The following is a 19,765-nucleotide window of genomic DNA, read 5'->3' as shown; positions in this document are numbered from 1 at the left end:
ACTGTGTATTACTTTGCCAGCTTAAAAGTCCCTGAAATGTAAAGAAACTTAATGCAAGTGCACGTTCACTCTCACAATATCATAAAGGAAGAACTGCTTATGTAGGCAAACTATATAGCCTATATGTCCTACATTGATTTTTGACACTTTCTAACAGGTTTAATTCCTTTAAGTATATAACATGAGAAATCATTTTCTAAAACGTGGTCTTTGTAAGTAGTTTTGGATTCTAATATTTGATTTAATGAATAGGAAACAAGTACAGTCACTTTAAGACAGAACTTCATACTACAAAATCAAACAGTGTTGTCAAAGCCATAGAAAGGATGGGATGTATTTTATGTAAAGCCTTTACAAAAACAGAAATATTAAACATCTTTTTTTTAAAGTTTGAGGGGCCAACACACAGCATAGCATATTTTTCCTTGTAGTATACCAGAAACTGAAAAACATCCCCTTAATAGTTAGGTGCTGGTAAAACCAAACCCACCTGACTGGAGATGTCCATTGCGGCATGCCAGGTTAGTACTGTCATTATAGACTTCCATTTGCGGCTTGGAAATTTGCAAATCTGCCTGCAGCTTCTCTACATAACAGAGGGGAAGGGAGGAAAAAGGACAAAATAAACAAACAAAAACCAAAAATGAACCAAGAAAACTTATGTATGTCCAACACACAAATGTCAGCTTCCGCTTTGTTATACTCAATATAGGGTTAAAGCTAAAAGGAGCATTTCTACCTATTCTGCATGTTTAGCAAAGTTGCAAGAAAATTATGTCAGCATGTACGTGACCAAAAACTGCCTAAAAACTAGTCATTTACGGCTGAGTTCATTAAAACAATCTTTCCAGTTTAGTGATTGTAGTTACTTGCCACAAGCTGTGATCAGGATTAATTCAATTTCATTTACTAAGATTCGTATTGATAACGTGTTTCTCAAAGTCCTCCCCACAGTCTTACTTTTGAAGACTCCTTGCAGCTGTCATTTTTCTGCATATTAAATGCCAATCTACATTTTACAGAAACCTCATTTATTCAAGAAAAACACCATATAGACGAGATAAAGATGTCTTTAAGGATTTCTATTTAGAAATATAATTGAAAAAGTAAGTCAATAAAATTGTCATGCAAGCTGTGCTCTCTAAGAGGATTAACTTCAGAAACATCTGAATACAAGATTTAAAAGACTAAAGATTCAGGAAAAAGAAATGAACTTGAACTCACGATAAACTAGCCAAAGCATAAATCAAAGAGGTACGAGGCTGCAAACCACACTGCAACAAGAGTTAAGTCTCAGGTCTATTTGTTCTGTGTAGCTCACCAATCCTGCTTTTACCACTAGAGTTGGAAAAAAAAAAACAAACCACAACCCACCCTAGGCCTTACTTTTGAGCTCCATTACAAGATCTCCACCTTTATTTTGCACCCACCCCATCCCTTTTTGTAAAAACAAAACACCATTGGTAAGGTTGCAAGGCACACTTTGTCAGCAAGGTGCAGGAAAACAGGTGGCCAAGTAGAGGAGGGAGGTCCTCTGGCAACATCAAAGAACATACTGCAGAAGAAGCTGAATTCTACTGAAAAAGTTCACACCCAAGAACATAAAAGCCCTGACTGGAGGGAGGACTGCCATTCAGAGCTTGCCGAGCATAGAACCAGTAAGCAAAACCACTTCCTTAAATCTGCTTCTTCATCTATTACAGTTCTCTTCCCAGACTGTTTCATTTCTTTCTTCTTTTGCCTGTTTGCAGATCACTCACACTGCAGCTTTCCCAAGACGTACCTTCACATCCAGTAGTTCAAAAGATAATATCCAAATAACAACATCCAAAATGAATGACACGTAGTTTAGAGTGAAAGGTTAGCAACCACAGGCAAGTATGAAAACCCAAACTTCAGATTAGTACAGGCACCCAGGGTTTATTTTCTCAACAGTATGAAAAAAGCTCTAGTGAGTAAACATAACAAAATCAATTGGCTTGGGCAGGAATTCAGGAGATCCCATTTGCTTCAATGCAAATTGAGATTTGCAATGCAATTTACAATGCAATCTCAAATGCAATTTGAGACTGGGGTTTTACTGCACTTATCAATTGCTATATCCAAAATAGTTGCACATAGTCAGGAACTCCAAAACTGCAACAACAACAACAAAGTAATCCAAAAGTTGTCCTCTTTCAATTCACAATGTCCTCCCATCACATTACATATTAGCATATAATTTTGTTATTGCACATAAAATGACATAATGCAATTATATCACTTCTCTTAAGAGGCAGTGTAGCTGCAGAGCCCTCTGGAATAAATAAATTGAGCTATTAAATATTATTCCAGGGAATTAATAGGATACTATCACCTTCCATTTCAATCTTTTTTTTTCCTATGCCTCTAGACATTGGGGGAAAAAAAGGATAACCATTTACAGACTCTCATTTATTATTTCTCCTTAATGACACAACATTGGCATAATCGTAGCAAATAAACACCACTGCAGCTGTCATCTTATTCATGCAACGTCACGTTTAGCAATGAGTTCAAGGTAACTGGTTTCTAGTAAAAGAAAACATTATCACATAACACAAGCCCAAAGCAAAAACAGCACCTCCAAAAAGCTGGAAGAGCCCCAAAAGGCATCTACTAAGGCTCATGTCTATACCTGGGCAGAATTATGACCAAATAGGATATTGGTGAAAGATACTGGAGTTACATGCCACACAGATCTTTCAAGCAGAACACCTGAAGCTACACGTAATACACTGAAATGTACTTGCGCTGACAAAAATCTGTCCCCTCAGAGAAAATCTCTCTGAAATGGGAGAACATAAATGGTACAAAACGCACACAGCTTTAAAACTGAGTAGTGTTGTGCTGGACATTGTGGTTATCTGTCTTTAGGAACAAAAAATGCTGAGTTTTGTGTATTGACTGTGGAAAACAAATAACAGTGCTAACACGGGTGATCAGCCATCCAGGAGCAATCAGATCTATAAAGACTATCAGAGCAGGATTTCTCTACTCATCTTAATTACTGCACAGCTAACATCCCTTAAAACACCATGCACCAAACCCCTCTCCAAAACCAGGGCCCCCACCAATTCCATGCGGTAGAATTTGGAAGCCCCCTGACAGGCAGCAGAACTCACCACTGCCACTGAACTGCCAAAGTGACTGAGTCACCCTGAGGTTCACTGAAGCCTTCCTGGAGTACCTTCAGCTTTCAGTGAACAGAACACCAGACAGTAATTAACAAGCAAGATGAAACAGGGATCAAATTAGGAAAGCCAAGACCACCATTACCATCAGCGGTGTCATGTAAGTTAAACTTACGCTGATGATCCAACACACTTTGAAAGACAAAACACTGAGCGCTTTTCAGTGACATTTATAACCCATACAACTTAATTTTCACTTCCTATATATTATCAATGTCACAGCTTGACTGAATGGAATTTCATTTAAGCAACCTGCAATCACATCTTTGTCTATCAAACGGGATGATATATTTGACATGATTGTCTACTTTAAACCTGTCTGATCCTTCTAGCTAATGCAAAAAAAGACTTATTCCATTCTCCCTTAAGAAACAGGGAAATTCCCCATAACAAGAGAAAAAAGTTTACTCCTTGATCTTCAGAATTGGGTTCATGGACAAATAACCTCACTGAACCCTAAGAGCCTCAGGTTTAGCTCCATTACACAGGCATCTCTAGGTGCCACTGGAAAGCTTCCAGATAATTTGTTACTCTAAGTAGCAAGCTCAGAGCTATGTTTAGAATTGTACATGCAATTCAAATCTAGATCACCTTAAATTTCCACAAATTCCATGTGAAATGACATGTAAAATCAAACATGTATAACTCGAATAGATCTATAACAATCAAGCCTGTAGGGATTTAAGCTAATTGGAAAATCTCTCCAAACAACATCTTTTTCTTTCGTACAGGGCAGATGATTTCACTTGCTCCTTCCTATCCAAGGTTTGATTCTCATGTACGTTGCTTGAGGCAGATTCTTTGTGCAAACTGAACAAGAACCTAAGCTGAACAAAGTACTAAGCTTCAAATAATGTAAAAGTAAAAAAATAAAAAATAAAAAATCATACTGGACACCAACTTATGCAATAAACCCTATTTTATCTGTTTCCCTTTCAACCTGCACACTGAATGAAGAATACAAATAGCATGTGATCAGACACTATGGTAGTAAAGATGAGGATACCAGCTTGACCTCAACTGACTTCAAGTTCATCTGCAAAGTTTACCCATTTTATCCTCTCAATCAGAACACAGCAAGGGAGCAACTCTTCTTCTTCAGAAGTGCTACTACCATGACTCAAGGCAGGATGAAGCACTACCCACAAAATTTGACACATTATTACTTCAAGGTTCAGAGAACAGCAAATTAAAGAAATCAGTTTCTTGCCATTAGGATGTCAGCAGCAAGCCCTGCCTTACTGAAGACTGCTGGCATGCAATCATTTTCACTTTTTTGTTGCTTAGTTTGTTACCCTCTAGGAGTCAGCCCTAACCCTAACAAGCAAAATGGCAGTTGGACATGATGATCTTTGTAGGTGCCTTCCAACTTAACTACTCTATTCTTAAAAAGAAAAAAAAAAAAAAAAAGAAAAAAAAAGGGTGTATTTGCTGCACATACTAAGGTTCTACAGACAAGCCTCCTTTATTCCACATTCCCTCCGTATCTTGACAAAAAGAGCTAAGGACACCAGGAACTCAACAGAAACCAGAAGAATCCGCTTTGGCAGGGATGTTACGACAACCACGACAATCACCACTCACAAGCACAGAATCACAAACTATAAGCAGAGAAAAAGTTAGTTTTCCTGACAGCTTTACACGCTGCTAGGAGAGGGCGTTAGTAGAACTGAGAACACCACAGTGCAAGATTAAAGCTACAAACGTGCAAGTTAAACAGTATTTTTTTAGTTCTCCCTAACAGAACAATATATATCCTTATTTTCACTCTACTTACTAACTGGAAGCATCTTCAAAATTCTCAAGGTAGAGAATACATCACACAAAGCTGTGGATTTGCGGGTTGAAGGGAGGGCTTTTCTCTGTTTATCATGCACTGTAAGATGTTACTGCCAACACCGCCTGTTTTACTCTCGCCATTAAGAGCTTATATCCACCACTTAATTTCAATAAAGTCTAAACTATGCAACATTATGCTTCTGAAAAGAAGTAATTTTACCTGCTAGACATTAAATAGGACGCTACCAGAAAAAGATTACAGGAATTAGGGTTTCACAACCTTATGGCCTACATAATGCTGAAGAATTATTATTATATTACATACCAATAATCAGGATTTTTTTTATGTAAGTGACAGCAGAACTAACAGGAATAAGACATTACACTTACAGAAGGTGCACTTATCACTCACGATCAGCAACGTATCACAAGTTCTACTACAGTTCTGACACAGAAATCCTAAATTAACTCCAACATCTACAACACTCCCCCAGTTTACAAGTCAAGCATGCTATGGTAAAAAGACTTCTCAGTGACTTTTACACCTATTTTCTAAGGAAATTTCAAAACTCAACAGCATTGAAAAATATTACTTACACTTAACTATAAAACAAACTTAAGAGAGCCTACACAGAGAATGACTTCTTCACTTTAAAAATCACAAGTCATAGTTTAGAAGAAAGCATTAAATCAACTTGTGCAAGTAACGAGAAACTTTCCAAAGTCATGAATTGTAACTGGTACCTAAAAGCTGCAAGCGATCCTTGGCCATTGCCAAATTTGTCATCATTTTAGATTGCAGACGTCGAGCTCGTTCACACTGATCACCTTACAAAGAAAAATCAACGTTAAAACACAATTTGGCAAATTAACTTCTTAAAGTGCTACAATACTGACATCCAGCCATCCCTCTTCTTCCTCCCACCCCTTAGCTAACCCCTCCACTAAGGAACGTCACTGCAAAACTAATGAAGCTTTTTATTTAATCAAATTTAGTTTGACTAAATAAAGTTTTAAAGTTAGTTGTCACCGTCTCTTTTACAATACCGCTTGTAAAGAGGTGGGAACCTATTCTCTGATACTTCATGCTGACCTAATATATGCTCCTTTTCACTACATTTTTCTAAACAGCAGTCATATAAATTAGATTTTTAAAAAGCTTGAAAAGTGACTGAGAGGCAAGTATAATTCAAAATAATTCATTTTGACAAAACTAAGAGACTTTAATCAGTTGACCGTGTCCCTTTACATTTCAAAAGGCATAGAATTACAGGCAGTGATATCACCACTTTAAAAGTGATGTCTGTTCAAGTCAAGCCCTCCCAATTTTGCAGTTTAGGTTGTATCAAATGCCACTGGTGCTGTTGGATAAGAAAAATGTCAGCATATACTGTTCACAAACATTTCTAAATATACCTGAGAAACAAAACAGCAGTCTGGCAAAGCAATCTTACATTTTGTTTTGCTTTTCTTTTTTCTTTTTTTTTTTTTTATTTAATATACTTATTTTGAGGACAGAGATTCTTACTGAGTCCTTCACTACAGCTATTTCTCCATGGTGCATATCTGCTTCTAGACTACAGCTTAAAATGTTTCCATATACATAAACTTTCTTTCTGTGTTGGAAGCATTCAGGTATTTTGGCATAAGCTATCCAGAAATACAACATTAGGCCATTCCAAATGACAATAAGTGAAGACATGAACTAATCCACAACTACCAGCTTTGGAAAACAAAATCCAAACTCATAATGGGAATGCCAAAATATTCAGAAATCAGGTATTTTACTTAAGACTTATTTTCATAAACTGCTTATGACTTTGTACAACCTAAGAATATTTGGAGTAGGAGTCCCATACATTATAGACCAGAATGTTAAGGTAGCACAGAGAAATGGACCAGTGTTCACCTACAGCTGAAACAAGAAATACACCTGTATGAATTCATTCAGCAGACTGTTCCTAGCACCTACCGTATTTAGCAATATAGGTTCCTCTCTCTGAGGGAGCCATAAACCAGAATTAATCAATAATGCAAATCTTTCCCACAAAACCCAAAACTGGCTTACCTTGACCAACAACTAAGACAGCTATTCCTTTTTCCAGTTCTTCAATTCCCTTCTTATACCATTCAACAGCTTGTTCCTTTTGTCCTGCTTAAAAAGGAAGTGAACCCATTATTTTGCGTAGCGAACCGAAGCTTAGGAATTGTTCCATATAATGCTGTGTAAAACAAGTAACGTGAGGGAAGATATATTTGAACAAAATTCTATGATTTAAAGAAACATTTAAAGGGACACTGTCAACTTTGTAGCTATGTAGTTTCAAATAAGCTTTTCTATTACAAACAGGTATTACACCAGCCTCAAATCACTTTTGCCTGATTTAGGAATCCTTCTCCATCTACCTTAAAAGAGATCGTCTCACCTAAAAAAAAATAATTAAAACAAAATGAGGCAAAAAAGCTATCCTACACATATTCACAACAGAAACGGTGAAATTAACATTATTTTTCTTTCTGGAACATCAAATCAAGACATGACTTTTAATCTTCCAATGATATTCAGTAACAAAATAACACTAGAAGCATGGAAATTCAGGAAGGTAACCAATGAGCCTGAGATACTCCCCAAGTGAAATGAGATACCTTTCCTCTGGTTAATTTTGTACAGCAGCTCATTTGCCACGGCAATATTTCTTTGTTCATCCTATCACGGAACTGCTGTATTGCAGGTGAACGTCAGCTTCTCCAGGAAATAAAATACACGTAGCGCTGAGAGTACGCCAGTGTACCAATAGTGTCCTACATGGAAATTACAGCAAATAGAGCAATGAGCACGCCCACACCTAACCTGCACCACCCGGCACCCTAAGATCAAGTGACCTATTGAAAAGATACTCAGATGTACTCCACATCCCTCCCTTTCTATAAATACTCTGTATTCAAGAGATATTTCACTGCATGCTGAAACATACACTTTTAAGTTAGCAACGTCATAACTAAGCGTGCTTTTCCATGAAGGAATATAGCACATGAGGTACCGCAACTTAAACCTGACTAGCATTAACAGGCTACCAGTTTTTAGGGGAAAAAAAAAAAAGAATGAAATCTTGGTTACCCTCATTTCAGAAGAGATAACAAAAATATTCCTGAATACCAAGTACCAAAGATTGTGTTGCTTCTGCATTCAAACCTTTTCATAACTTCAGTCCCAAACCTATTTTCGATGAAACTGCAGTGCCAGGAAAATATTTAAATACATTTCCAGAAGCCTCTTAAGGTTTTTCTCCTCCTCCTCTGCAAAAATCTTTTAGTAACATTTGGCAAGTTACCCTCGGCAGGTAATTCCTTACTTTGCTCTTCTAACAGAAGCCACAGGAGCAGCAGCACCTCCCTATAGCTCCGTACATCACACACCTTGGGAATCGCTTTATTTTTGCCCTCTATCCACCAGCGTTACACATCCCAACTGTTAAAGAGCGCTACTGAAATGACATAGCAAAGGCTGTGTGACTTTGATCACCCCTGCAGCCTTTTTTTAAGTTTCCCCCAGTCACCTACAGAAGCGGTTTCAACTGCAGTGTAAATTCAGTGCTGCTTAAAGCCATTAGGAATCAAACTGGAGGCGATTCCAGCCACCTTTGCTATTGCCTGAATTGCTTTGCTATTCCAAAGAGCAGCTGCAAATGTGCCCAGGACATCATTAAAATTCCGCTTCCACCTTCTAGCCGGAGTTTTGAAAGCAAGACACCAAGCCGAGCAGCTTGTAAAGGCCGTGCTCTGAGTCCAAACGGAACAATCTACCAGCTCTCACTGATGAAGACATGAAACAAGTCGCGTTCCTCAGAAGTCCCCGACGTGCCAGGAAGGAGTTAGTTTTCTTCACAGCTGCCTGTCCGGGGCTTTGTTTTGGATTTGTGACCAAACCAGCGCTGGCAACGCTCCAATGTTTTGGCTGTTGCTGAATGCTACTTGTGCAGCCTCAAGGATTTCTTTTTCTCACTCTGCTCCCCTGGGAGCGCAGAAGCAGAATAACTGACCCAAACTGGCCACAGGGATATTCCGTGTGATATAATGTCATGCTCAGAAATAAAAGCTCAGGTAGGGGAAGAACAGGGCTGGTATATGTGTAGGGGGGCCAACTTTCATTGCTCAGAAACTGGCTAGGCATTGGTCTGCATGCAGGTACTTGGTAAGTGACTGCCTTTCCATCGCTTGTTCCCTCCTCCCCTTTCCTTCACTCGTGGAACTGCCTTCACGCCAGCCCACCAGTTTTCTCACTTTTGCTCTCCCTGCTCTCTTCCGACCCCGCTGAGGGGAATACGTGAGCAGCTCTGTGGGTGCTCAGCTGCTGGCTGGGGTCAACCCAGCACAGCTGCCTCCTCGGTGTGGTTGCCCAGAGAAAAATGGAGTATGAAGCTTGATTTTGAAGATACCAAAGCAAGAATAACAATTTTACCAATAATTCAGGAGTGTAAGTTATCAGAACTGATGCGGTAACTACTGAAGTACACACAGCCTCCAGAACAGCAACAACTCCACGTAACTGACAGGGTATTAAGCAGTCCAGAAATCCCAATGATTTCATATACTATACCTAATATGTTATTTTCTGTTGGAAGTTATGAAAATCTATTTAATTAACAAATAAATTAAAAGCTATACACATATTCAGGTGGGACAGCCAATAAAAACAGATAAGCAAGTAACAAATCTATGCATTAAAACAAAGTGAGCTCCTTCTCAATGAAATGAATATTGCATTTACAGAATTAAAACAGCTTTGCAACTGTTTGTGCTAGCAGCAAAGTTTTTTTTCTTACAAATACATGACCCGTACAGCTAATTCATATGTGACAAATATAAAGTACCCATAAAGCAAATCTACGACAAGGATCAAGATCTGAAGGTTTACCCCTAAAACCACCATGTTACCTGCTGCGCTGCTGTGGCTTGTATCTGACAATTGAATGCCTGGCTACTTTGCACAGAGTAGTTACAGACAACGCTGGGGCACTAAGCTACCTCACCTTTTTTCTCGTTTTGCTCCTGTAAGCCTCAACGCTCTGACACCGTGCATCTCTTGGCAACTAACCACGATGCACATGATGCTCTTTTTTCTTTTTCCCCCAGAGATTACCACTGCCACTCCCAAACTGTCGAGGCAAAGCAAGACACACACCTCGCTTTCATGGGGCGTTCAGCACGTCCCTTTTATTGAAAGCCCATTGCAATACTTTAACCTCCTCCTCTGGGATACTGCACTTAAAGCTGAGCTGAAAGCGCACAATAAGGCCTATTGATGTTTCCAGAGAATTTAAAAACCCGGCGCAGCACGCCCCACAAGGCTACCTTTTGGATGCTGTGCTGCTGTATTTAGGCTGAATGGCTAAAGTAAACGCACTTGTCTTTGCTACTGTCATTAGGGGGGTTTGAACCGCTTTGGACAAAAGAAAAAAAAAAATGGGCACATCATCTTCACTCCTATTTAATTTAAGAGTGAACATCCACGGTCCAGTGACGGTGGCTGTAAGAGGACGCTCGTGGAAGGTTACAAGCACAGCGGCTGCCGAAGAAGGGGCTGCTGCCGCTGCCCGGAGGCCACCCCGGGGAGGCCCGAGGCCCTCCTTACCTCTCTCGTCCTCGTCGATGCGCAGCGCCACGGAGATGCACTCGAAGGCCCGCTTGTGGCAGGCCCGCACCCTCTCGGCCGCCCCGCCGGGCTCGGCCCCGCCGGCCGCGGCCCCGCCGCCCTTGGCGGCCATGAGGGCGCCGCGGGAGAGGCGCTCGCAGAGCCAGGCGAGGAGCAGCCCCAGCTGGCAGGCGACGAAGCGCAGCAGGGCGAAGGCGGCGACGAGCGGGTAGGAGAAGTAGTACAGGTTCCGCTTGTGCGGCGACCGCGACCGGGACCGGGACGGGGACGACGCCGCTGCTGCCGCAGCCGCCGCCGCCGCCGCCCCCGCCGGCGGCACGGGGGGAGCCGGCCCGGGCGGCGGGGAGGGGGAGGCCGCGGAGCCGCAGCCGGCTGAGCCCTTCTTCTTCCCTCGGCCGCCCGGGGAATTCATTCACCGCCGTCGCCATGCCCCGCTGCCAGCGACTGACGACAACCGGCCATGGCGGCGGCGGAGACGCCCCGACGACCGCCCCAACCCCCCCTTCGCCCTCCCCGCCCTTGCCGGCGCGCCGCGGGCCGGGCCACAATAGGAGGCGGGGATGGCGCCGCGGGGCGCCTACAGCTCCCGGCATGCCTAGCGGCGCGGGGACGGCGCGGGGCCGCGCGAAGCGGAGCGCGGCCTGACGGGAGCTGTAGGCTGGGGCGGGTCGGCCCGGGCACGGCCGCCCCAGCAAGATTTTTGTTCGTGTTCTTGCTACGGCCATACTCGATGCCACCACAAACCCCTCTGCGCCTCAGTCCCGCCCCAGCAGTCCCACAGATAAAGCACTGAGGCACGGACTTCGCGTAACCAAAGGCCGTCCTTCCACACCCCAGAACTGTACATAGTAATCTAGCCTGTCCCCAAGGCTTATAAAGATAGGAATTAGTTCAGTGCATCAGCTGCCCCAGTTTATCGCACAGAATTGGAGGGGCAGGGGAAGGGTATAACTAAGGGGACACACCAAATTCAAATGACTACTGTCCCAAATGTCTTAATCTTCTTTTGCTAAATTATTATTAAGCTATGTTTCTTTCGTGTCTGCTGATGCCACATACAAATATTCCTGGTAATGTGTATTGTTTTTCTCAAATGAGGAGGGTAGCTTTATTTTAAAAATATTTTTTTAATATTTTAATTTTTTTTATTTAATGTTTTAAATTTTATTTAAAAATATATTTATTTTTTATAAAAATATTTATAAAATAAAAATATTTAAAAACAAAAAATAAATTGTATTTAATATTTTAATAAATTTAATATTTAAAAAACAGTATTAGTTCTGTTAACGTATAAAATATAGAATTAACACCTGCAACAACATATGTAACAAAATATTCATGACACTTGAAGTAAACCTCAGTGAAAAAAAAAACAATAATGTTCACTAAGTATTTTATTTTCTGTATTTGTCAAGAAAGATGTGCTTCTATCAAAAAAAAAAACACTCTTTGTTACAAGTGTTCTCCAATCTATCCATAACCACAAACAGTAACTATTATATCCTCCTAGTACACCTCTCCTTGAAAAAAAAAACAAAATAAATAAATAAATAAATAAAACAGTAAAGGACACTTCTTTACTGATTATCAAATTGAATTTATTCATTGCACTACTCATTAACAAACTGAATTTCCTAAAAATTTTAACAAATTTTGGAATACCAATAAGCTTCCTGAAACTTCAAGCAGCGTTATTATTCTGTAGCATTCAAAAACATGAAGTGCCGTAAGCCATGTGACAGACTATCCACCTACAGCCTCTATCACCCAATTCTGTGCAAAATAACAGAAGAGAAAGCGAAGGAATATATTACCAATAAATCAAAGGACAGATGGAATGGCAGGAGGAGTTTGTGGACAAGTCTCAAACAACCCTGATTACTCAATCTATTCAGGTACTGTTATTAAAAAAAAAAAAAAAAAAGAATGTAGCTTTTGTAAGGCATCTGTCTTTGTCATAGTAATAGAATTATATACTACTAAACAATGGACCTGTTAGGGGAATAATTTGTTAAGTCAAAACACAGTTTAAGAAGTAGACATGTCAGGAATTGCAAACAAATGGTAATGCTTTTAGTGAGAACCTACAAAACCAATTTGCTACTACGAATATTAAATACTCGAGTGATCTGTGAGTCAGTTTGATCACCCTACCCTCCTATTTTAAGTTGGCTTTAAGTTCATGGACAATTTCAGTGAATACACTACTAATCTAGCATAAAATTAATAGTTTTAAAAAAGCCTTAAACAAACAACCAATAAAAAGCCAACTCAAATCAGAACAATGGATGGTTTTCTGTTGGCTTACTGAGTTGACCTACCTTAGCAGAGCTCCTAATGAACACCAGGAAAGGGTGGGGGAAGAAGTGAGACCTGTTTTCGGGAGCGGGCAACTCTTAGATCAGCTCTTCCATCTGACATGACTTCACCCTGAAGGAGGAGGCCTCAGCCTGCAGAGTGAGGACAAAATACAGGAGAGAGAGACTGTGGTACCTCAGCACGAGATGTACGAATTGGAGCAATCACCACAGTTGTAGCAAAGAGAATGTGCAGCTACCCTGACATCAAAACCATTGCGTAGGAGGTTAGAAACCTGTTCTCACTATCGTTTATTAGAGCAAAAACCTAACAGAACAGAGAATGTATAAATGGGGGGCGATTAGGGGTAAAAGAATTGGTTTTCTTGGTAGCCATTGCTACAACAAATTCAGGCACTCCACATATAGTTTGAGCATTGACATACTACAAAAAACGTATTGAAAAATTCATAGAAGAGAACTTCCAACCTCTTCACCCCTTACTCTCTCACTCCTCTGCATGACGAATTTTTTTAAGCATTCCTGTTTTGTTTTAGGTTTCAGAAAAACAACCTCAGGATGTTGCCTTCTGTGTTTCCACCCAGCCTCCTCGACATGAGGTACGGTTGCCAGCACTAGGTTCCCAAAGCGGCACACAGACAGCGTGCTGGTCTGGAGCCTGTCCAAGCCCTGCAGTGTCAAACCTGAGACCACTTACACCCCGTTTGTTGATCCTGCTTTTCGCTCTGCTAACAGTCAGCCCTGTTACCATTGGCCATTTTAAACTCGGAGGTATAAATGCGCTTCATTTCAAACAAGGCCAAGTGCTGGGTCCTGCACCTGGGGCACAACAACCTCAAGCAGCGATACTCTCCCATGTGCCTGGTGACAGGACGAGGGGGAATGGGCTAAAGTTGTGCCAGGGGAGGTTTAGGTTGGATATTAGGAAGAACTTCTTTACCGAAAGGGTTGTTAGGCATTGGAATGGGCTGTCCAGGGAAGTGGTTGAGTCACCGTCCCTGGAGGTCTTTAAAAGACGTTTAGATGTAGAGCTTAGGGATATGGTTTAGTGGAGGGCTTGTTAGTGTTAGGACAGAGGTTGGACTCGGCGATCTTGGAGGTCTCTTCCAACCTAGACGATTCTGTGATTCATCACCATTAAGAATCAGTTACACTAGAGCACAAGTGAACAAGAACGTAGCGCCTCCCCTACTCCTCTGGTACTCCTTTGAGAGCCGCGGGGAAGGTCCCCCCTCCACCTTGTTAGTTATACGCCCTGTTAGTACCAATGGCAGGGCTGAGAGGGGAGAAGACCCCGCCCAAGGCGACGCCCCTCGCAGCGCCCGCTGGGGGTGGGCAGGGCTGCGCCTTGCGCATGCGCGTGGTGGCGGGGGCGGCAGCGGCGGCTCCGGAGCGAGCGTTTCCCTGAGGCCAAAACAAGTCGCGGGGGGCCGGGGCGGGGGGCGCTGGGCCCGGCGGTGAGAGCGGGACGGGGCCGTTGGTGGGGGAGCACAGGCGGCCGCTCTCCGCTGCCGCGCCGTAGCGCTCGGCCGGCGCTCTCGTCCCCGTCTCATCCCGCTGCCCGGTCTTGTGTTGCCTCCCAAGGTGCCCGTGTATCGAGCGGCTTCCACGTTTCCAGTCATGGAGGCGGAGCAGATCATGGAGGGGCAGCCACAGGTATTGTGTTGTTTGGGGTGTGCGTCCTGTTGTCTGTGTAAAAGCGGCGTGTGCGCCGTGCTGACCGTGTGTTGTGTTACAGGTTCCAGAAAACCCCCATTCTGAGTACGGACTCACTGAAAACGTAGAGGTAACGGCGATTTTGTTGCTCTAAAGTACAGCAGAAATCATAATCCTGATCACGAGTGAAAATGTTGAAGCTAAACTTAAAGCATAACGTTTCTAAGAAAGCGAGGTGGAAACTGCACCGAGAGATTGCAGATTCCTTTGTAGTAAATGCTACTGAGGCAAATAGTGAACCTTTTAATGAGATTTCTTTGGGAGCTCTCCTGTGATGGTTATCTGTTCCATAAACATGTTATGCCACAAAAAGCCAGACAGACTTTTATGACAGGGAGGGGAATAGGAGGAGTCGATGGTATTTCTAAGAAATTATCAAAGGGAGGAGTTCCTTTAGTACTCTTGTAAATAGGAACATTGGCTCAGAATAGTTCAGGCTAGCTTTAATTACTTATCCTGAGAGTAGAAACAATCCAGTCTCGCTGCTCCTGGTAACGCGTGGGTTAGATGTTTATTTACTCTGTGATGTTTGTTTCCTGCTCACTAGAGAAATGCCTCCTGTCTTCCTCCATTATAACCTCATATTGTATGCTAAGGTCATGCAGAAACTTTTTAAATGTCCTTTTTACTGATCTCCCTGAAAACTGTTTGCCTTTATACCTAAGTTTCCATTACCGAATCGTAACCCTATCCATTGGTCACATATTGGTGGATCCCTGTTTGTTGTGTTGAATACATTTGGTTCACTGGTAGTGGTAGGGTATTTTTTTTTTTTTTTTTTTTTTTTAGCTACAGTTAGTAGTTTGAAGATGATTCAGTGGCTTTTGACCAAAAGGCTTGGAAGCATTTTGTGTATCTTAAAGTATCCATCTGTACTTCAATAGAGTAGGGTCTCTTCTGTCAGACTTCCCCTAAATTTCTGATGCTTTTAGCATTTGCGTTGGAAGTGCATGCGTGCAGGAATCATTCAGCTGGGACTGCTTATATTAAACTTAGGACTTCCTAACATTGTTCTCTCAAAATGTAAGAATTAAGCAGAAGACTCCTCTGGTTTAGGTTTGTCCAAAGAAAACTGCACGCTTTAAAATTTCTTAAAAGATGTAAAGAAATTATTTTAAGTGAACTTGCAGAGAAGTGGGTATTATCTGCACTTGCGCTTCAAAGTAGATCTTGCCACTATTACCAACGTTCATTTACTTCTTACTCCTTCAGAGGATAGTAGAAAATGAGAAAATAAACGCAGAAAAAACATCAAAGCAGAAGGTGGATCTCCAGTCATTACCCACGCGTGCCTACTTGGATCAGACAGTTGTACCTATCTTGCTACAGGGACTTGCTGTTCTTGCAAAAGAGAGGTAAGATTCTGAAATCTTCCTTCTGTTCTTAGGAAGAAAGTAGGTCTCAGGCGTGGGTAGCATGTACTTTTTCTGATCTCGCACACCAGACATGGTCTTGTTAGCTTCATGGTTGTAAGAGATTATTTACAATAGGTTCATAAATACCGTGAGCGAACACAGCAAGATGCGCTTCTCACTTAACATAAGAGTTATTCAGTGAATTTCTTATCTTCCAGTGAGGTGTGCTACTGCAAAGTTTTTGGAGGGAAAAGAATATTTTTCATTAATCTTGTCACGTAATTCACCTTACAAAAACAAGGGAAGAAGTTGTTCTAGTTTTGAACAAGATTTCAATAGTGTGTGATGATAGAGTTCTGTTTGCCATTCCAAAGAAAGAAACACAGACAAATCAAGCCTGACGTGCATCTTAGTAAGATTTAAAACACTTTTTAATGGATGAGGCTGACCCTGCTGTGTCTGTAACACAATAAGAAGCAAACTGATGATTAATCTTTTCAGTAAAGGCTCTTCTGCAAGGTGCCCCAAATCTCTCATCAGTCAGTGGAGAGGTGAATTCTTCAAAAGTAATGAACAGTTGTTCACCTTATCCAAATGAATTTGTCTGAACTACTGGTGAGTCACACTGCATACGAACCATTTCTCCATTTTGCTGAAATACCATCAAAACCTGATGCGATGACCACAATCACCTCACTGTACCTATAGCCAGAAGAACAGTGAGCAGCATCTTAACCTCAGAAGGAGTTGTGAATTAGTTGTGAACTAATCGTGCAGGCTGCTAAATAGGCAAAAGAGGAAGGTACACCGTGCCCTGGAGGCAGGATGCCCATCTTCAGTTGCCAGCTGTGGGAGTTGTGCTGCAGACTGAATGCCATTTGGGAGGCATCAACATGACTTTTATGGGTCTCTTGATGTTCACTGAAGGAGCCAAAGGCACCTGTAAGCAGGAGTCCAAATGACAGAGTCTACTTAAATTTCCAGAAGTCTTCTAACACAGTCTGTCACGAAAGGCTTTTAAAGAGAGTAGATTGTTGTGGGATTAATGAAAAAGCCTTTATATGGATGAGGAAAAGCCTTTATATGGATGAGGAACTCGCTGTGCTATACAAGACCTAGGGTAGAAGTAAACGATGAATTTCCATGGTGAACAAAGCTCAGCACTATAGTCATGGAAAGGATCATTTGTAAAAACTTGAAAAAGTGGCTGACAAAATTTACTAATGATGCTGGCAAAGTTTTTACAGAATAGGCTGTTCTGTTGTATTTCTAAGTTGATCAATTTGTCAATCATTGCATGTGAACTTTATCAAGTGACCATTACCCGTGTGAAAAATATCTTTAAACTGTTAATAATTTCAGTGCATTGCTCAATCAATGAATCCTGAATACTAGGATTTAGAATTTGGAGGGGTACAAACAAGCATGTTGATATTTAAATATATAGCTTTCTTATATTTTGAATATTACGTGTAATTCCAATTCTCCTGTATTCTAGTACAGTGTGAAAAAGTAAGAGAAAGGAGTGACAAGGTGGTGAGAAGTATGGAATGCCATCTGTATACAGAGTGGCTCGACAGACAGTGCTGTAACCTGGAAAAGAGATTTCTGAGCGACAATATGTTAGGAATCTGTTAAATCATGAATAGCATGGAGGCGATGGATTGCAATGGATTATTACTGTTTTGTAATCTCTTCTATACGGTAATCAGATTAAGCTACCAGGTAGCAAATCCAAAATGAACAAAAGGAGGTGATTCTTCACAGATCACATAATTAAGCTACATAACTTTTTTGCTTCAGGTTGAGGACTTTTAGTATTTAATAAGGAACCTGCAGTTCCTTCTTAAAAACTTACTGACCAGATGTAAACTGGAAACTTAGTGGGTTTGTCTAGGTAGTTGGGCCATCCCTGAGTCAGTGCTTCCAAGTGTTTGAGAGGAGTTACGTTGCTTTTCAGAGAAGGTAATTAGTTCTTCAGCTACCTAGTTTCATATAACAAAAAATAATTACTTCTTTTACTTTTCTTTACAGACCGCCAAATCCCATTGAATTTCTAGCAGCGTATCTTTTAAAAAACAAGTCACAATTTGAGGACCGAAATTAACTCCACTAAAGTGAGGACATTTTGGCTGCTAGACTGAAATGCTTATTGGTCGCAATTTATTTTCTGCTGTAAAAATCCTTTAGAAACGTGACTGTCTTTTTTAATCGCGCAATTTGCTTTAACTTCCGAGTTATTTAATAAAGAACACTTCACATTTCATTTGTTCACTTGTTTTAAACTAGCTAGTAAAAGACTTTGAAAATAAAGTACTGAAACTGCACTACTGGATGAACGGCTGAATAATTCCCGGGGCATACATCACCCAAATGCGTGAAACAAAAAGCAACAATTGGTTATGGGAATCATGCTGGTGATCATGTCTATAACTTAATTTGGTTTTATATAGCACTCTTCCCATGCAAGGTACCTAAACAGAATGCAAACTAATTAAAATAGTTAGAAGTGATTTTGAAGATGGATTGATTAAATAGAGAAGAAAGAACTTGCAGATCGCTTGCAGTGTCCATCATTTTAGATGCTTATATTAATGAGGTTTGCTGTTCAGCATTTGTCATGGATCTCCCATGTGTGGTGTGCTGGATTTAACTGAAATATAGAAAAAAGGCTGAAGGGACTTACGGTTCTGTAATTCAGTTCTGTAATTCAATTATCTGTACTGCTAATCCTAGTTGGTGCATTCTTTCTTTGTCAGACGTAATCCTGATCTAACCCAGTAAAATACTGAATCGTCTGGGTTGTTGTTTTTTTTTCCTTAGGTTTGCTACTGCGGCTTGGTTTGTTTCCCATTCTTAACATATTTTCTGAGATAGAAGTGGAGATCTGAGACCTTAAGAGAGTAAAAAATGTGGGAAAAATAGCCTCAAAGCTATGAAAATAGGAGTGTTGTAGCTGGCAAACAGGCTCACTAGGTTATTTGCATGTGTGTGCAGGGACTAGCCACAGCCCTCAGAATTCCTTTTTTTTTTTTTCTGAAATAGGTAACAAGGAGTATAGTTGATGTTCATTAGCATTTTGTACTGGAATCCAGATTAAGTATAGACCAGTTTTTAAGAGACCACAATGACCATAATTTGTCTGACAGTCACCAAAATGGTAAATTTGGCTTCCATAAGTTGCTTATTTAATCAACATCCTGATTTTTTTATTCAAATAAACTTCAACATTGACATCTTACCATTTCCAGCTCCATTCGGTGTTTCTTACTTATATGCTTGCTACATTAAATCAATTAAAACCTTGTACATTTAAATTATTGCTGCAACAGTTAGAGGTTTCCCTGTGTAAGGTTAAAGACTGCATAATCTGTTTAGTAATCTGTACATAAATTCACAAAGGAGAGGCTTAGTACTCATATCGGGCCTGTGACAAGTTAAAAATACGTACTGTATTTGCAGCATTAGTTGCAGAATTAGTGTAGTCCAAGAGGAGTAAAATTGGGGAACAAAAAAATGGAAGGAAAAGTGCAAACCCAAACCCATTCCTATTTTGGAAAACATAAAAACTGTGAACGAGGTTACTAATTCTATCGTGTTATGGTGAACACAGTCTCCATCAAACACTGACACTTAAAGACACTGAAAGAAAGGATTTTAAGTGTTTTGACTTACTGGAATGAATACTACCATTTAAGTGAAGACAAGGAGACACCATAAAGACTTGAT

At 40.9% G+C, this 19,765-nt stretch overlaps 2 protein-coding genes across 5 annotated transcripts in view; one reads left to right on the top strand and one right to left on the bottom strand.

Annotated features, from left to right (window-relative positions):
* SPAST (spastin) overlaps positions 1–11,141 on the bottom strand; it is a 33,348-nt gene extending 22,207 nt beyond the window's left edge. Inside the window, exons 1-4 of one of the 4 annotated variants that reach the window (XM_035561003.2) lie at positions 10,624–11,140; positions 7,060–7,146; positions 5,736–5,819; positions 491–586 (exon numbers count right to left, since the gene is read on the bottom strand). In XM_035561003.2, coding sequence (XP_035416896.1) covers positions 491–586; positions 5,736–5,819; positions 7,060–7,146; positions 10,624–11,056 — 700 coding nt within the window. In that variant the 5' untranslated portion in view covers positions 11,057–11,140. Of the gene's footprint in view, positions 1–490; positions 587–5,735; positions 5,820–7,059; positions 7,147–10,623 lie in introns of all 4 variants that reach the window. The other 3 variants (XM_035561012.2, XM_035561021.2, XM_035561032.2) reach the window with 3 other exon arrangements.
* Positions 11,142–14,304: 3,163 nt separating this feature from the next.
* On the top strand, positions 14,305–18,363 carry DPY30 (dpy-30 histone methyltransferase complex regulatory subunit). Its single transcript, XM_035561045.2, has 5 exons — positions 14,305–14,422; positions 14,550–14,621; positions 14,704–14,751; positions 15,894–16,036; positions 18,071–18,363. Exons 2-5 carry the CDS (start codon positions 14,586–14,588, stop codon positions 18,141–18,143), a joined length of 300 nt encoding a protein of 99 aa, XP_035416938.1. The 5' UTR covers positions 14,305–14,422; positions 14,550–14,585; the 3' UTR covers positions 18,144–18,363.
* The last annotated feature ends 1,402 nt before the right edge of the window (positions 18,364–19,765 follow it).

This window comes from Cygnus atratus, chromosome 3, assembly GCF_013377495.2.
Source record: "Cygnus atratus isolate AKBS03 ecotype Queensland, Australia chromosome 3, CAtr_DNAZoo_HiC_assembly, whole genome shotgun sequence".
Lineage (NCBI taxonomy): Eukaryota > Metazoa > Chordata > Aves > Anseriformes > Anatidae > Cygnus > Cygnus atratus.
Note: the sequence above shows the minus strand (reverse complement) of the source record. Positions and strands in the feature narration are given on the sequence as shown.